The 17,526-nt window shown below is 45.5% G+C and overlaps 1 protein-coding gene across 3 annotated transcripts in view; it reads left to right on the top strand.

Moving 5' to 3' along the window:
- Positions 1 to 16,920, top strand: part of UBE2K (ubiquitin conjugating enzyme E2 K) — a 253,971-nt gene extending 237,051 nt beyond the window's left edge. For all 3 annotated transcript variants that reach the window (XM_029589206.1, XM_029589191.1, XM_029589215.1), the window contains one exon: positions 15,264 to 16,920. In XM_029589206.1, the coding sequence (XP_029445066.1) occupies positions 15,264 to 15,338 (75 nt within the window). In that variant the 3' untranslated portion in view covers positions 15,339 to 16,920. The remainder of the gene's footprint in view (positions 1 to 15,263) is intronic.
- Positions 16,921 to 17,526: the final 606 nt, after the last annotated feature.

Genomic DNA, 17,526 nt, shown 5'->3' with positions numbered 1-17,526 from the left:
ATCGCCATCGGCATCGTAAGTCTCGGACCGTCGAGGGAGCGAAACAATCGACCGAGCCACCATCGAAGAAGCCCCGTCCAGGAATGGAACCGACCATTCCTGTGACCAGGACATCGAGGCCACCCTCACCTGATCAGGGTTTTGGAGTTGCGATTCCGCCTGTAAAGGTGGTCCCTCCGACTGTGCCTCAGCCTCCCTCTTCCGTCACAGAGCCAGGGTTGCTTGCCCCAGGTCCCCGGGAAGAACTGGACTGGCTGGTCCAGGAGGCCATCGACAAGGTGATGCACCGACTCCAGGCTCCTCCGACACCGGCACCAAGAGTGGAACCGGTCACTGACCCAATTCCAGCAGCGCTGGCACTGCTGCTATCCCAGATGGAGGCGCTCATGACCGCCCTTCCACCGGTGATTCCCGGGTCTCTGATGGCTCCGGTGCACTCCCCGATGACAGCTTCATTGGGAGGAGAAACACCGTTCCGCATTCCTCCTTCGGGGGTATTGTCTCAGCTATCGATGCCATGTCGTCCCTCGCCACCGATTCATTCATCAGGGGCGATACGCACATCGGCGCCTTCGATGCCGGCACCGATGGCCCCCCCCCCAGGACATCCACGGTGCCCCCGGTGATTCCTTCTATTTTCTCGGAACCTAAGCCGTGCCCTTTGGGTATCCAACCCCCTTCTCGTCCTACAGGTCAGCCTGCTGATCCTTATGACACCTGGGGTTATGATAGTTCCACAGATACCGATGTCTTACCTTCACCTCCCTCTCCTACTGAAAGTAGAAAGCGTTCTCCTCCAGAGGACCTTTCTTTCATTAATTTTGTGAAGGAAATGTCAGAATTGGTCCCTTTTCAGCTTCAGACTGAGCAAGATGATAGGCACCAGATGATGGAGCTTCTCCAATTCCTGGATGCCCCTAAAGTGATAACTTCTATTCCCATTCATCAAGTTCTTCTTGACCTCCTCAAAAAGAACTGGGAAAATCCTGGATCCATTGCCCCAGTACACAGGCTTGACACTACCTATCTAGTACAGTCAGCCCCTGGCTTTCAAAAACCTCAGCTTGACCACCACTCAGTTGTGGTAGAATCAGTTCAAAAGAAAGCAAAAAGGACGAAGCCTCACTCCTCTACCCCTCCTGTTAAGGAACACAAGTTCCTAGACAATATTGGTCGACGAGTGTTCCAAGGGGCCATGCTCATCTCCGGGATTGCTTCTTACCAGCTGTACATGACCCAATACAATAGGGTCATTTTCAAGCAAATACAGGACTTCTCTGAAACCCTACCTGACCAATTCCAAGAACATCTTCAAATCCTTGTCAACAAGGGTTTTGAGGCAGGAAAGCATGAGATACAAACAGCTTACGATGTCTTCGACACCTCCACTAGACTATCTGCAACTGCCATTTCGGCAAGACGCTGGGCCTGGCTCTAGTCTTCTGACCTTCGCCAAGAAGTAAAAGACAGGCTTTCTGACCTGCCCTATATAGGAGATAATCTGTTCGGTAAACAGATTCAGCAAATAGTGGCTGAATTAAAGGATCATCATGAGACCCTCAAACAGCTATCATCGATACCTTCTGACTTCCCCTCTAGACAGCCCTTCAAGAAGGACTCTTAAGAAGTCATTCTTCCGCCCAAGGAAGTTTAATCCTCCACCAGCAAAGTCCCGAATTACGAGGCCCTATCAAAAATCTCAGCCTCGCCAGCCCCGGAAACAAAAGCCACAAGCAGCTCCCCAGCCGGGACCTGCTTCAGGTTTTTGACTTTCCCTTGGAGAGCAGCAGCCTGATTCCTCTGCCAAGCCATACCAGTGGGAGGTCGATTGTGCCACTTTCATGGCATGTGGCAATCAATCACAACCGACCAATGGGTGCTAGCAATCATTGCTCAGGGTTACCACCTGAACTTTCTCGCTCTGCCACCGGACTCACCACATCTGCGGACGAGGGAGACATCCGACCACTCTATCCTTCTGGATCAGGAGGTTTCCCTCCTTCTCCATTAAGAGCAATAGAACCCGTCCCTCTTTCGCAACAAGGCCTAGGGTTCTATTCCCGGTACTTTTTGATCCCCAAAAAATCCGGGGGGCTTGGTCCAATTCTGGACCGTCGTGCCCTCAACAAGTACCTCCAGCGGGAAAAGTTCAAGATGGTAACCTTGGGCTCGCTTTTACCTCTTCTACAAAGAGGAAACTGGCTCTGCTCTCTGGACCTCCAGGACGCATACACACACATTGCGATATCTCCAGCTCATCGCAAGTACCTCAGGTTTTTAGTAGGCCCAAAGCACTATCAATACCGAGTGCTTCCATTCGGCCTAGCATCGGTATCACGAGTCTTTACCAAATGTCTCGTAGTTGTCGCAGCCTTTCTCAGAAAAGAAGGTGTTCACATCTACCCCTATCTAGACGACTGGTTAATCAGGGCCCCAACCCAGCAAACTGCTCGATCGTCCCTAGATTTGACCCTGCACACTCTAATTTCTCTAGGATTTCTCATCAATTACGAGAAATCCTATTTAGCCCCATCTCAAACCTTGTCGTTCATTGGGGCAGACTTGGACACCTTGCAGGCAAAAGCCTTTCTACCTCAACAACGAGTGCAAACCCTCGTGTCCCTCGCTCACCAGTTGCAGTCTCAGTATACAGCAACAGCTCAGCAATTCCTTGTCCTTCTCGGACACATGGCGTCCTCAGTCCATCTGACGCCGATTGCCCGCCTGGCCATGAGGCTCATGCATTGGACTCTGAGGTCACAATGGATTCATTGTCCATTGTCCACACCACCGACGCACTCCGTCTCTCTCTCGCCTGGTGAAAAGATCAGAACAATCTCCTCCAGGGACTGCCTTTTCACCTACCAGATACTCAACTAATTCTCACCACAGCCGCTTCCAACCTCGGGTGGGGGGCTCACGTGAACGATCTACAGACACAAGGATCTTGGTCTCCAGAGGCAGCCAAACACTAGATAAATTTCCTGGAGCTTCGAGCAATGCGATATGCTCTTGGAGCTTTTCAGGATTGCCTAACAAATCACGTCATCCTGATTCAGACGGACAACCAGGTGGCCATGTGGTACATCAACAAGCAGGGAGGCACAGGCTCCTTCCTTCTGTGTCAGGAAGCTGCGCATATTTGAGCGGAAGCGCTCTCCCACTCGATGTACCTCAGGGCCACCTACTTGCCAGGAGTGGACAATGTCTTGGCAGACAAACTGAGTCGTGTCTTCTAGCCGCACGAGTGGTCTCTCAACCCCTCGGTAGCGACCTCTCTCTTCCAGCAATGGAGTTATCCCCAAATAGACCTCTTTGCGTCCCCTCAGAACCATAAAGTGGTCAATTACTGCTCCCTCATTCGCAGCAAACACTCTCAGCCCAGAGATGCATTCTCCCTCTCGTGGGCACCCGGTCTGCTTTGTGTTCCCTCCACTTCCTCTTCTCTCGAAGACTCTCCTGAAGCTCCGTCAGGACAAGGGAACCATGATCCTGATAGCACCTCACTGGCCACGCCAAGTGTGGTTTCCCATACTCCAGGATCTCTCCATTCGTAGGCACATTCCCTTGAGAACGACCCGCTTCTGATCACTCAGAACGACGGATGTCTAAGCCATCCCAATGTTCAGGCCTTGTCCCTGACGGCATGGATGTTGAAAGGTTAGTCCTTCAACCACTTAACCTTTCAGATTCGGTTTCTTGTGTTCTGATTGCTTCACGGAAGCCTTCCACAAGAAAGTCTTATTCCTATAACTGGAAAAGGTATACATCATGGTGTTCTTGGCAATCCCTTGATCCCTTTTCCTGTCCAATCCCCAAATTTTTGGACTATCTCTGGCATTTATCGGAATCAGGACTAAAGACCTCTTCCATCAGAATGCATGTCAGTGCGGTAGCCGCCTTCCATAAAGGTATCGGGGATGTCCCTATATCGGTACAACCCCTCGTAACACGTTTTCTGAAAGGCTTGCTCCATATCAAGACACCTTTACGTCCTCCGGCCCCTTCTTGGGACCGTAATCTGGTTCTTGGGCGGCTCATGAAACCACCATTCGAACCTCTTCACTCCTGTGACCTAAAATATCTCACATGGAAAGTGATTTTCCTTTTGGCTATCACTTCAGCTCGCAGGGTTAGTGAGGTACAGGCCCTAGTTAACTATCCGCCTTACACTAAACTCCTGCAGGACCGGGCGGTACTTCGCACGCACCCTAAGTTTTTACCCAAGATAGTTTCGGAGTTTCACATTAATCAATCCATCATACTACCTACCTTCTTTCCCAGGCCCCATTCCAATCCAGGGGAACAGGCTCTGCATTCCCTTGACTGTAAACGGACTCTAGCGTTCTACCTAGACCGTACAGTTGCCCACAGAAGGGCACTCATTTATTCGTCTCTTTCCATCCCAACAAATTAGGGCAACCCGTGGGAAGCAGACTCTCTCCTCCTGGTTGGCGGACTGCATATCTTTTTGCTATCAGCAAGCAGGCATTCCTTTTCAAGACTGTGTTAAAGCACACTCTGAGGGCCATGGCGACTTCAGTAGCACACCTAAGATCGGTGCCACTTCCTGACATTTGCAGGGCTGCCACCTGGAGCTCTTTCCATACCTTCGAAGCCCACTATTGCTTGGACAAAGCCAGAAAACAAGATTCCATCTTCAGCCAGTCTGTCCTGCGTAACCTATTTCCAACGTGACGTACCAACACCCATCCGCCTGCCCGGTGGGGTTCAGGATGCCCTCTACCAAATTCCACCCCAGTTGTTATGCCTGTTGCACGCCGTTGGGTACATTTGGTGCATTTCGGACATCCTCAGCTCGGTTCTCACCCATATGTGAGGACTACCATCCTGCTTGTCCTGTAAAAAAGCAAATGTTGCTTACCTGTAACAGGTGTTCTCACAGGACAGCAGGATGTTAGTCCTCACGAAACCCGCCCGCCGCCCCGCGGTGTTGGGTTCGTAATGTTTTCTTGTTTATTTTTTCGTCACTGCCTGTAGCTATCAAATAAGACTTAAGGCGAACCCCTGCTGGCTGCAGGGTTAGTGCCATGCTGGGCATGCCCAGTAGGGGCCAGTCAAAGTTCTGGAAACTTTGACAGAAGTTTTCCGTGATTGGGCTCCATCCTGATGATATCACCCATATGTGAGGACTAATATCCTGCTGTCCTGTTAGAACACCTGTTACAGGTAAGCAACATTTGCTAAATTTGGACCACCAAAAATAACCTTAGTGGTAGTGGTCTGTACCATTTGAATTTGTTTGATTTGCAGGACCACGTAATAATGCATTACAATGGTCTAATCTAGAGAGAACAAGTGAGTGGGTCAAGGTTTTAAGATCAGCACAATCCAGAAAAGGTCGAAGATTACGTATAAACTTTGGGAAAAAATAAGTCTGTAGAAGATTGGAAATGTGATGAGAAAATTTGAGTTGACTATCAAAGGTTAGACCTAGGGCAGTTACCATATTCTTTCCTGGTATATCACAACCTGAAATTATGGGTGTAGGGAGAAGATCAGTTGATGGTGTTAGAGTAAACCAAATTGCTTCTGACTTTTGAGGATTAGCTTTAAGTTTAAAAGATTTTAACCAGTCTGAGACCTTAGTTAAACAAGTATTGAAATTGGACAGTGTGTGTGCAGAAGCTGGTTTATAGCTTGCCTCTATCTGTATGTCGTCTGCATAAAAGTGCCCAAGGAGACTTGTAGAAACGACGGCAGAAGAAGACCAAACGGCCCATCCAGTCTGCCCAGCAAGCTTCGCACTTTTTTTTTTCTCATACTTATCTGTACTCTTGGCTCTTAGTAACCTTTTGGTTCTATTTCCCTTCCACCCCCACCATTAATGTAAAAGCAGTGTTGGAGCTGCATCCAAGTGAAATATCTAGCTTAATTAGTTAGGGGTAATAACCGCCTCAATAAGCAAGCTACATCCATGCTTATTTGTTTACCCAGACTATGTAATTCAGTCTTTGTTGGTTGTTGTCTGTATATAGATCCACTTTTCTTCATTCCCCCTGCCGTTGAAGCAGAGAGTTATGCTGGATATGCATTGAAAGTGAAGTATCAGACTTTCTCCCCTGCCTTTGAAGCAGAGAGCTATGCTGGATATGCACGAAGTATCAGTCTTTCTCCCCTGCCGTTGTCGGAGAGAGCTATGCTGGTTATGCATTGAAAGTGAAGTATCAGGCTTATTTGGTTTGGGGTAGTAACCGCCGTAACAAGCAACCTACTCCCTGCTTTTTGTGAATGCAAATCCTTTTTTCAACATTTCGTCTTGCCGTTGAAGCTTAGAGCAATGTTGGAGTCGCATTAACCGTGTGTATGTTTATGGAACAAGGGTATTATCTCCAGGTAGTAGCCATCATTCCCGCGAGCCACCCACTCTTCATTCATGTCATCTAGACTTTATGGATCCACAGTGTTCATCCCATGCCCCTTTGAAGTCCTTCACAGTTCTGGTCTTCACTTCCTCCGGAAGGGCGTTCCAGGCATCCACCTTAGAAGTCTTCACAAAAGGTTGCACAGAAATGGGTCTACCTTGGTTCTATGCATGCATGCTAGGTTCCTACCTAAGATAATGTCTGACTGGATAAGGTGGGACATCTGCTGTTATCGTAGGCCACATATCAAAAAAGGTGAACAAACGCTACCACAATTTGGAATGCAAGATAGACTTAGCTTTCTATTTGGAGCAGCCTAAAGCCCATAGAAAGTCCATTCAGCTTTCTGTTTCTTTTGACACCAGCAAACTTGGGATTGCTGCTGTCAAACACATGCTTTACAGATTGCATCTACTGTTATGCCCAAGTGAACCTGAGTCTGGTAGATTGTGTCAGGGTTCGAGTCAGAGCCATGGCAGTATCAGTAGCTCACCTAAGATCAGGCCTCATGGAGGAGATTTACAAAGCTGCAGCAAAGTTCTCGCCATACATTAACATTTTATTATTGTTTTGAAAGGGACTCCTGGCCAGTCTGTTCTGAAAAGTCTATTTGAGGTGTAGAACACAACCCCATACCTCCTAGGTTCTGTTTTTTCCATCCAGGCTGCCCCTAATAAAAATAAAAAAGACAGAAAAAAAAGAAAAAAGGCTTCTTGCCACTAGAAACAGTTTTTGCATTCTGGCCCTTTTAGGTTACCCCTTTTTTCATTTTGGGCAGTCTGTAGCTGCCCAAAATATGTGAGGACTGCCATCTTGCTTGTCCTCAGAAAAGCAGAGTTGCTTTCATGTAACAAGTTTTTTCTGATGATAGCAGGATGTTTGACCTCACAAATCCCACCCGCCTCCCCTTAAAACTGGTTCTCCTGTGGCAGTATAGCATGCTGTATATGCCCAGTCGGACATGCTCAAAGTTTCTAGAAACTTTGCTATCAAATTTCCATGCTAGGCTCCATCTGTTGATGAAATCCATGTGCAAGGACTGCCATCCTGCTGTCCTCTGAGAACACACAGCAATTTTATACCTCATGTGGGGAAAATAGAACAAGATCTGCTACAGATCCTATGCAAAACTGCACACTAGCAAAATACCTCACTTCTGTCACATATGCAAGACATAGACACTCACTGCAAACAGAATTGATCACAAATTAGAAATCAGAAATGTACAGCCATAAACTGAAATGGAAACTATAAGAAGCCTGACTGCATGCAGTCAACAGTGGAAAAAAACAGAAATGTTTCCTCCTATATTGAGCAAAATGCAATGATATAAGATGCACATTCCATGGTTCTCTGTAGAAAATAGAGAAATTCTGCCTTCTCTCCCCTTCTCAATATCCAGTGCAAAAAAAATAATAAAAAAAAAAATATATATATATATATATATAATCCTAATAGAAGAATAAGCAAAAGAAATATATGTAGGCATGTAAAAGAAATTGAAACTAAGTACTCGTCGTCTCGGTATAATATAAAAGGAAGAATCATTTTCACAATTTGTCCCAAAAAAGATGACCATTCTGCAATACAGTTTAGGCCAATTGGTATAGATGATCATAAATTTAAAAAAATCCAGTGTTCCTCTGCCTGAGTTTGAGCTCCATCACTGTGTCTTCCCATGACACTGAATAGAATATGATTATGGAAAAAAACCTGTTTTCCTAGCGTGTAGCAGATGGACTCAGGACCAATGGGTATAGTGTACTCCTGATAGCAGTTGGAGACGGATCAGATTTCAATCTGACGTCAGCCCTAGTACATATACCCCTACAGGAAGTGCAGCTCTTCAGTATTTTCCGTCTCCATAGCAGTTAGGGACTCTATGCATGTTAGCATAGCTTTAGAGTAAATTTTACCAAAGAAATCCAAATTAAGAAGAAATCTTACCTCTACAGACGAGCCCCGCTCTCCTGCGGTGACACCCATTGGGTCCCTCCCCCAGTCAAGATTCCCGAGGTGATTTCCGTGATCCCTATGAGGCGAGCCTCAGTCCGGCGGCCAACCCTCGACAGGGACCTAGCCCCTGACATCGGGTGAGGCTGAGAGGCAGCGGGTACAATCTCGAGCGCGGCGGTGAAGGTATTTTCCCTCTCCCCCCGCAGCCGGAGACCGCCCGGAACGAAACCGGGAAGCACTGGGACAAGGTAAGGTAGAAATCTATTTAAAAGTCTCCGGTCTCCGAAGCTCAAGGAGACGCACAGGTCGCCAGCCGGGACCAGTGCCACCGGGTTGATCGGCCCTAGCAGGGCTAGATCCCGGTCAGATCCAAGGGTCCTCCCAAGTGGAGACCCTCCGAGGTGGTCGCCATATTGTCCGTGTGGTTGCCATCACCATTTTGGCCCTGTCCGCCGTCTCGATCCGTGCGCACAGAGGCGAGCCGTGCGCACAAGTGAAGCGCATAGCCATGTGCTCATTGAGCTGGGCGCATAACTTCGACCCGTGCGCACAACAGTGTGCACATCGCTCTGCACATGCGCATCTTCGCACACCGGAGCGCACAACTGTATTGTACGCGCACAAACCATTGCTCCACCCGAAAATAAGCTCAAAGCTCAGGGCCTTTGCCCAGCTTGCCACGTTAGAGCGGCACAGCACGAGGAGGCCAAGGCCCTGTGTATACAGTGCGAAGAGGCCCTAGGGGACCCAACTCATGGCCCTCCCCAGCCGGTACCAGACCCCAGCCTCTCGAGCGGTACACCAGACCTAGCATCACACAGCGGGACCCCCCTCAAACGGGGCTCCCCAGGGATACGGCGCCCCCTAGTCTAGACCCAGCTACTATCTCCTGGGTGGAATTCTTCAAAGGTCTGCATATCTTCATCCACATGCAACAGAGGCCTCCTACAGTGCGGTCACAGGCACCACCAGAGGACCTCAACCTGCCAGGACCCTCTATGCACAGGGAAGTGATCCCACTGCCCAGAAGCCCCACCTTCGGGGACACAGACATCTCAGATGAGGAGTCAGAACCCCTGGAAGAAGGGGAACTCCCTCTGGGGACAGAACCCCATCGAACCATGAGGTGCTTCACCAAGGACGAACTTTCAGACCTGGTCACACTCAGCTTAAAAGAGCTTGCCATCCCAGGCACAAGTGCCTCGGGGGAACCTAAGCTGAACCCACTTTTGGAGGGACTTCGTCAGACCTCCCGCCATTTCCCACTATTACAAGCCATCCAGCAACTAACTGACCTGGAATGGGAGGCCCCAGAAACCATGTTCAAAGTGGGCCAGGCTCTGGCAGCCATCCTATCAAACTTAAAAACGGGCAGGAAGTGAATATAGCCGAGAAAGCTCGAAACCTAGGAGTACCAATTGACACAGAACTTAGCCTTAAAAACCACATATCACTGAAAGTCAGAGAAGGCTACGCCAAACTCATGATCCTAAGGAGGCTGAAACCGTTACTAACCCAGAAACATTTCAGGACAGTCCTCCAAGCACTTATCTTCACAAGTACTGACTACTGTAACACATTATTTCTGGGATTACCGTACTCCACAATAAGACCTCTACAAGTCCTTCAAAACTCTGCCGCAAGAATACTCACTGGCGAAAGCAAAAGAGACCACATTACCCAAACACTGGCCAAACTACACTGGCTACCAATAGAACAGAGAGTGCAATTTAAAACACTTTGCATAATTCACAAACTAATCAATGAAGATAAAGCTGACTGGTTAAACACAGCACTACGTTTACACGTACCCCAAAGAAATCTGAGGTCAGCCAATAAAGCACTACTAACAATCCCATTGGTAAAAACGGCGAAACTAACACAAGTTAGAGAGAGAGCACTATCCTTGGCCAGTCCAACATTATGGAACACAATGCCACTAGAGACAAGACTACAGAATGATCCAAAAATCTTCCAAAAAAAAGGTTAAAAACCTGGCTATTCAGAAAAGCATTTCACAATGAGAACAGAGAATGAAAAAAACTCAGAACAAGGTTACCTAGATAATTGGTTCCACAACTTTTACTTTTATTTTATTTTATACTCAATAATTTCACCCAAGCATTCCCGGAGAACTAAGACTCGAGGAATTTCGTTGACATTATAGACCCCGATCCCCTTTGCCAAGATCCCTGCCACAGGTCTCTCAAAATGAAAAAGAAACTAAAGACTTGAGCTCTCACCCAAACATCCCTGGAAAACTAAGATCCGAGGAATACGATTACATTATAGACCCTGATCTCCTTCTCCTTCTGTTCATATGTCTTTTAATAGTTCTATATTGCAGTTTAATCAGTTTTTCGTCTGTTCTCTGTAATTTAAGTTATTTATTGCTAAGTTATTTTCTGTTATGTGTTTCAATGTAAGCTGCCCTCGAGGCAACAGTTTTATTTCCTTGTAAACCGGTGCGATATGTATATTATACAGGAACATCGGTATATAAAAATTAAAAATAAATAAATAAGTTAGAAAAACTCCAGCTTAAGCATAACCCTTGTATGATAACCATATTAATCATATACATGGACGAGATCCATGCCACTTTTCTTATACATTATTTTATATGAGCATGTACCGACATTGTAATGGCACTTTTATAAATTCATCTATAACCAAACCAAATATATGTGCCTATATGTAAACCATTGTGATGGTGTATTACTAAACGACGGTATATAAAAGATTTTAAATAAATAAATACATGTACCTTTTGGACCCTGCCGCCAAAGATCTCCTGGCATGTCCTAAAGTGGATGCCATGGTCTGCGTGGTCTCAAAGCGCACTACTATCCCAGTGGAGGGAGGAGCAGCACTCAAGGATGCTCAAGAGAGACGTCTGGAGTCTATCCTCAAACAGTCCTTTGACGTCTCCGCTATGTCTTTGCCGTGGTGACACACGCCTGCTTAGCACAGACCCAGGAGCAACACTCCTGGGGAAGCCCTGGAACCAGCCGTATCATTCCTCGCAGACGCCGTTTCGGATCTGGTACACACAGCAGCTAGAGGAGTCTCATCCGCCGTGGTAGCCAGAAGACAAATCTGGCTCCGAAACTGTTCAGCCGACGCATCCTCCAAAACGAAACTCACAAGGATGCCTTTCAAGGGAACATTCCTGTTCAGAAGCGAACTAGAGAAACTAGCCAACAAGTAGGGCGAGTCCCCACTGCTGCGGCTACCAGAGGGCAGGAATAAGAGAAACCAACGATCCTTCTCCTGGACCTCCAGGGGCAGAGGATCACAGCGCCTCAACCCATATAGAAGCTCATATCAAGCGGCCCGCCCCGCAGGCTGAGGCCAGTCCTTTCAGAACAAGCACAATAAAAGGGGAGCCAGCTCGGGCCCAGACCCCAGCCGCACCCCACAATGAAGATCAGCCGACCCATCCAACGGAAGAAGCCATAGGGGACAGACTGGCCCTATTCTACCAAAGATGGGTCGAGATAACTTCGGACAAGTGGGTCCTATCCATCATTCGAGAGGGATATTACCTGGATTTCCACCACCTCTCTTCGGACAAGTTTGTGGAATCTCCCTGCCACGTCCCTTCCAAGAGAATGGCAGTGGAAGCTATACTGACCAGATTACTAGCCTTAGAGACTATAACACCGGTGCCTCCACAACAAATAAATACTGGCCATTATTCCATCTATTTTATCGTTCCCAAGAAGGAAGAACTTTCAGACCTATCCTGGACCTCAAGGTGGTCAACCGTTACCTGAAGATTCCCCGCTTCCACATGGAAACCCTGCACTCGGTAATAAGGGCGATTCAACTGGGAGAGTTCCTTACCTCCCTGGATCTGTCGGAAGCTTACCTACACATTCCGATCCATCAAGAGCATCAGCGTTTTCTACGCTTCTCGATCCTGGACAGTCACTACCAGTTCCGGGCACTACCATTCGGGTTAGCCACTGTACCCCGGACGTTCAAAGATCATAGTGGTGGTGGCAGCAACACTGAGGAAGGAAGGAATCCGCGTGCACCCTTATCTAGACGATTGGCTGATCAGAACGATATCCCCAGAGGAAAGCCACCAGGCAACCAACAGAGTCAAAACTCTACTGGAGAATCTCGTGTGGCCGGTCCAACGCCCAGGTACCCAGTTTCTTCAGCCACAGGTGGGAACCCCAGTCCCAGGGAATCGATGTCCTGGTACAAACCTGGCCACAGGAGACTGTTATATGCCTTCCCGCCGTGGCCCCTATTGGGCACAATCATCCACAAGATAGAACACCACAGGGGGCCAGTACTTCTAGTGGCCCCGGACTGGCCAAGAAGACCATGGTATGCAGACATGCGAAAACTGCTGACAGGGAACCCCCTGCCGCTACCTCCACACAGAGACCTGCTCCAACAGGGATCAATCCTCCACGAGGATCCAGCTTGATTCTCTCTTACAGTCTGGCCATTGAGAGGACTCACCTAAGGAGGAGAGGATACTCGGGGCAGTAATTGACACCCTACTCCAAGCACGCAAGTTCTCCACATCCCTAACATATATAAGGATTTGGAGAGTATTCGAATCCTGGTGTGAGGACCACAACATCACACTCAGTCAAAATTCCTGCGATTTTGGAATTCCTACAGAACAGACTACAGAAGGGATTGTCCCTCAAGTCCATCAAGGTACAGGTGGCGGCCTTATCATGCTACGGAACCAAGAGCGAAAGCGGCAGCTTAGCCTCTCACCCGGATGTCTCTCGCTTCCTGAAAGGAGTCAAGCAGATCCGACCACCCCTAAAGTGGCCGGTGCCTCTTTGGAACCTCAACCTAGTCCTAGATTTCCTAGCAGGAACCTCCTTCAGACCGCTCTGCAGCCTGTCTCTCCGACTATTAACATTGAAGACAGCCTTCCTGCTGGCAGTCTGTTCAGCTCGTCGAATATCCGAGCTACAAGCACTATCCTGCCAGGAGCCGTTCCTCAGACTCACCCCGGGAACCATCCAGTTACGCACAGTTCCGTCGTTCCTCCCCAAAGTGGTGTCTCGCTTCCATCTCAACCAAACCATTTCGCTACCATCACCAGATGAGCATAAGAATTCAGAAGAGGCTCGAAGTCTATGACATCTCAATGTCGGCAGGCTCCTGGTCCGATACCTGGAAAGGTCGGAATCCATACGAAAGACTGACCCTATTCGTCCTTCACAGCAGGAAGAAGCAGGGGGAAGCGGCCTCGTGAGCAACCATAACCCGCTGGATCAAAGAAGTCATCAAGGTGGCCTAAGTGGAAGCAGGCAAGCCACTGCCTTTACAAGTCAAAGCCCATTCTAATAGAGCCCAGGCAGTGTCCTGGGCGGAAACCAAGATGCTGTCACCCGCCGAGATCTGCAGGGCAGCGACATGGTCCTCCATCCACACCTTCTCCAGGTTTTACTACCTGGATGTTCAGGCTCAGAAGGACACAGCATTTGCAAGGGCAGTACTAAGTGGGCCACGGGCAGCCTCCCATCCAGTTTGAGAGTAGCTTTTATATATCCCATTGGTTCTGAGTCCATCTGCTACACGCTAGGAAATGGAGAAATTACTTACCTGATAATTTCGTTTTCCTTAGTGTAGACAGATGGACTCAGCATCCCACCCACAGCTGCCGTTACTCATGGAATTCTCGGGGGACATCCCCGGGGAGGGAGTGATTCAAGGGTAAGCCATGCCTTCCTTCATCTAGGACACCCATCCTACCGAGTGTCGACGCTTCTTGGTTGAGGGCACTGGCAGTCTCCAGCAATAGCCAATTCAACCAGTTCAAATTAATCAAGTTATTCAAGTTAGTCAGTCACACATATATTCACAATGCTTTTCGAGGAGAATAGTGAAGAGCTGCACTTCCTGCAGGGGTATATGTACTAGGGCTGACGTCAGATTGAAATCTGATCCCTCTCTCCAACTGCTATCAGGAGTACACTATACCCATTGGTCCTGAGTCCATCTGTCTACACTAAGGAAAACGAAATTATCAGGTAAGTAATTTCTCCATTTCATTAAACACCACTTTGGGTTGTAAGTGCTGAAATTGATGCAGCCTTATGAGCTTCCTGCACTAGTTTTGGGATTTGGGTATTGAGTAAATGCTGTTCTTTGTTTGCAATTCTGGAGCTCACAATTCTAAAAAGGACATTGATAAGGTGGAATCAATTCGAAGGAGGCCCACCCAATAGAGAAAAAGTAGTATGAGCTTTCAAAGCCATCATAATAGGCACTACCAGTTCTATCAGTCTTCAGATTACCTTATATGTAATCATAAGTCAATAAAAGTTTTCACTTTCATTGTTCTGACCAGAAGAGTTCTAAGGTACTGTAAGGAGAATTGCAGAGTGTGTTTCAATAATAAGTATTATATTGTGTTTAATATATATGCACACAATTTTCTTAGTTAATAATACATGCAATTACCTGGTAGTATAATGCCCATCCTGTGTCAATAAAAGTTTCCACTTTCATTGTTCTGACCACAGGTGATCTAAGGATTGTAAGGGGAATTGCATCTGAGTTACTTACAAATTTAAATTTAACATTCTCGTAGAATAATTATGGTATGAATCACTCTGGATCTTATTTGAAATAAGGTGGCATATAAATCTAAAATGTAATTAATATAATATTAAATGACATCTCATTGATGTGTGTCTGTCATGATTATAAGAAACAATCTGATTTAGTATGTGAAACTCAGGGGAACATCTTAAAGAATTTCAAAAATAATGAACCTTTTAATCAATACAGAATACGTCTTACTGTATGCTGTGTATGCTTTTGAAATGTTGCAGACTACACATTAGGTACACCTTTTTTCCATAGTGATGCTCAAATATGAAGCTGTTTTGTGCTTTTAACATCTACATGTTTTGCTTTTGTTTTCCATAGAATGCAGTAATAGTGGCCTTGTCTTCAAAATCATGGGATGTAGAGACTGCAACAGAACTACTTCTGAGTAACTGAGATGTAGAGAATAGCTGCTCCTGTAGTCCAGCTTGCCCCATATTGAAGAGAAACCATCATTTGTTATTTTTAAGATTCTGCATAAATTCTCTTTAAAAAAAATAGCACTCTTACCTGATAATGCTATCTAGGGACTATTGGAGACTGAAAAACTGCTTTGTAAATAAAGCTAATTAAACGTCTGTGTAAATTTAAAAAGGTGGAAATACTTTAATTTCTTTCTTACTAAATATTGTAAAAATGATTTGAGCTAAGCTGAAACAATGGAGAAATAAGCCTATTTTAGTGTTTTGCAGACCTGCAAGAGTTTAGGTTTTGGTTCAAGTGACAACTTGAGTATGTCTTAGCCATCAAATTGTTGCTGAGACTCATTGACTACCATACTGTTTTTAAGAAGGATCCTGTGTGCCTGTGGATTTGCATGCTTGTATTTCATTAGATCTAGCAGATCAAACTGCTGAACCAATACACTGTTTTTAAGTCTGGTCTCCTAGAATGGTTTATTTATTCTTCAAGACATTTTTTTACAAGCATAGATGGGCTGCCAAGATGTCAGTAATGAAAATATTGATTCCAGAGAATCATATTGCCCAGTGCTAAGGGAAATTTTGCCTCTGGAGGTCACAGTCCTGAGGAACCACTATTTCTTTCCATTGAATAAGTGAACATAACTGACTTTTTTTTTTTTTTTTTTATTTTGATAATGTTCAAAGAAGATGTAGGAGAAAGGTTTGATATAGCATTCAGTTGTTGCCTGCTGTACAAACTACTGACTTGTCACTTGTTAATTTTATTTCTTTGACTGGGCAGTAGTTCATTTGATTCAATGGAAAGTGCTGTTACATATGTAATACATACCCACACATATCTGCACACAGTAAACAAGAACTGAAAAAGGTAAACTGTTTACAGTCTCTCTCTCCACTCTTACATTTAGGGAAAATGTGTTCTTGCTCAACCCTACCCCAAACAGAAGATATCACTGTAGATTCTTTATCCATATTTGTGGATTTGTCATTTACAGTTAGCCAGTTGTCCATTTTTATATAGCAGATTTTGAAGTAAGATGTCCCACGTGGTACTTCCACCCTCTTATAAAAATTTGGTATGTTGGAAAATAGTGCAACAAAAATAAATTACCAAAAAAATTGGGCTGCTGTTTTTATTTGCCTTCTATAAGGGTCAGATACAAGTCAAGCAGTTACAAACTCTTATTAGCAAATTCTTAACCTTTTAAACTGAGGAAGCATACACGTAGATCCTCATGCATTAGGATTCTTGTTTCAGTATTTTGCATTTTGAGGATTTTTTTTGTTTACAGTACTTGCTATGATGCAATCAACCTGACCAAAATAGTTTTATTTTGGGGTTTTCACACAGGGATTATCAAGTATTTTTAAGATTTACTCAGGCATATTTTCCTACTTGTTAAATGGAGAGTGTTGTGTTCATTTTTGTATAGACCTAGAAATTAGAAATGTGTTCTCTGTCTGCTTTCTTTATGCTTGCTGCCCTAGAATTTAAATTGTGCTTTTTCCTTGTACATAGTTTCAGACACTATTAAAAGAACATTTCATCTGGAGGTCAGAATTTGAATATTGTTAGTTTCACAATGAAAACCAATGATCACTGAACTGTAATGACCTCATGGATAAGTCCCATTCTTCTGGAAATATATGCCCATCTAATCAATGAAAATATGGACCATATTCAAAAGGTATTGAAGAAATGTGAACAGAAGGGGGTTTTGCTGGTTAAGCATACTTAAAGAAGCAAAGATGCTATTATGGTTTAGGGAGAATCACATTTTCAAAATTGATATAACAAATTTCTTGTGATTTCACACCTCCCCCACTCTCTCTCACTCCTCTGTCAGAATAAGATTTTGGGTTTTCCAGAATACCTATTGTGTACTAATTAAAATTTTGTTATACTTTTAGTTGCTATGAAATGAAAAATTAATACAAAACCCATTATTTTTCATAAGTGATTTGACATTGTCATTCCTAAGCAGTATTTTGGCATTTGTATAGTAGCTTGGCATTTTGTTCTCCATCCTAGGGTTATCTGTGTCCTACTTGTTAAAATTTAGGTTGAAAGATTACATCAGAAAAGCTGTATTTCAGTGGCTATAATAAATATATTTATGGCCAGAACACCAGCATAGCATATTTTTGCTTATTTATAT

Source organism: Rhinatrema bivittatum, chromosome 1 (genome assembly GCF_901001135.1).
Source record: "Rhinatrema bivittatum chromosome 1, aRhiBiv1.1, whole genome shotgun sequence".
In the NCBI taxonomy this organism is placed as follows: domain Eukaryota; kingdom Metazoa; phylum Chordata; class Amphibia; order Gymnophiona; family Rhinatrematidae; genus Rhinatrema; species Rhinatrema bivittatum.
Note: the sequence above shows the minus strand (reverse complement) of the source record. Positions and strands in the feature narration are given on the sequence as shown.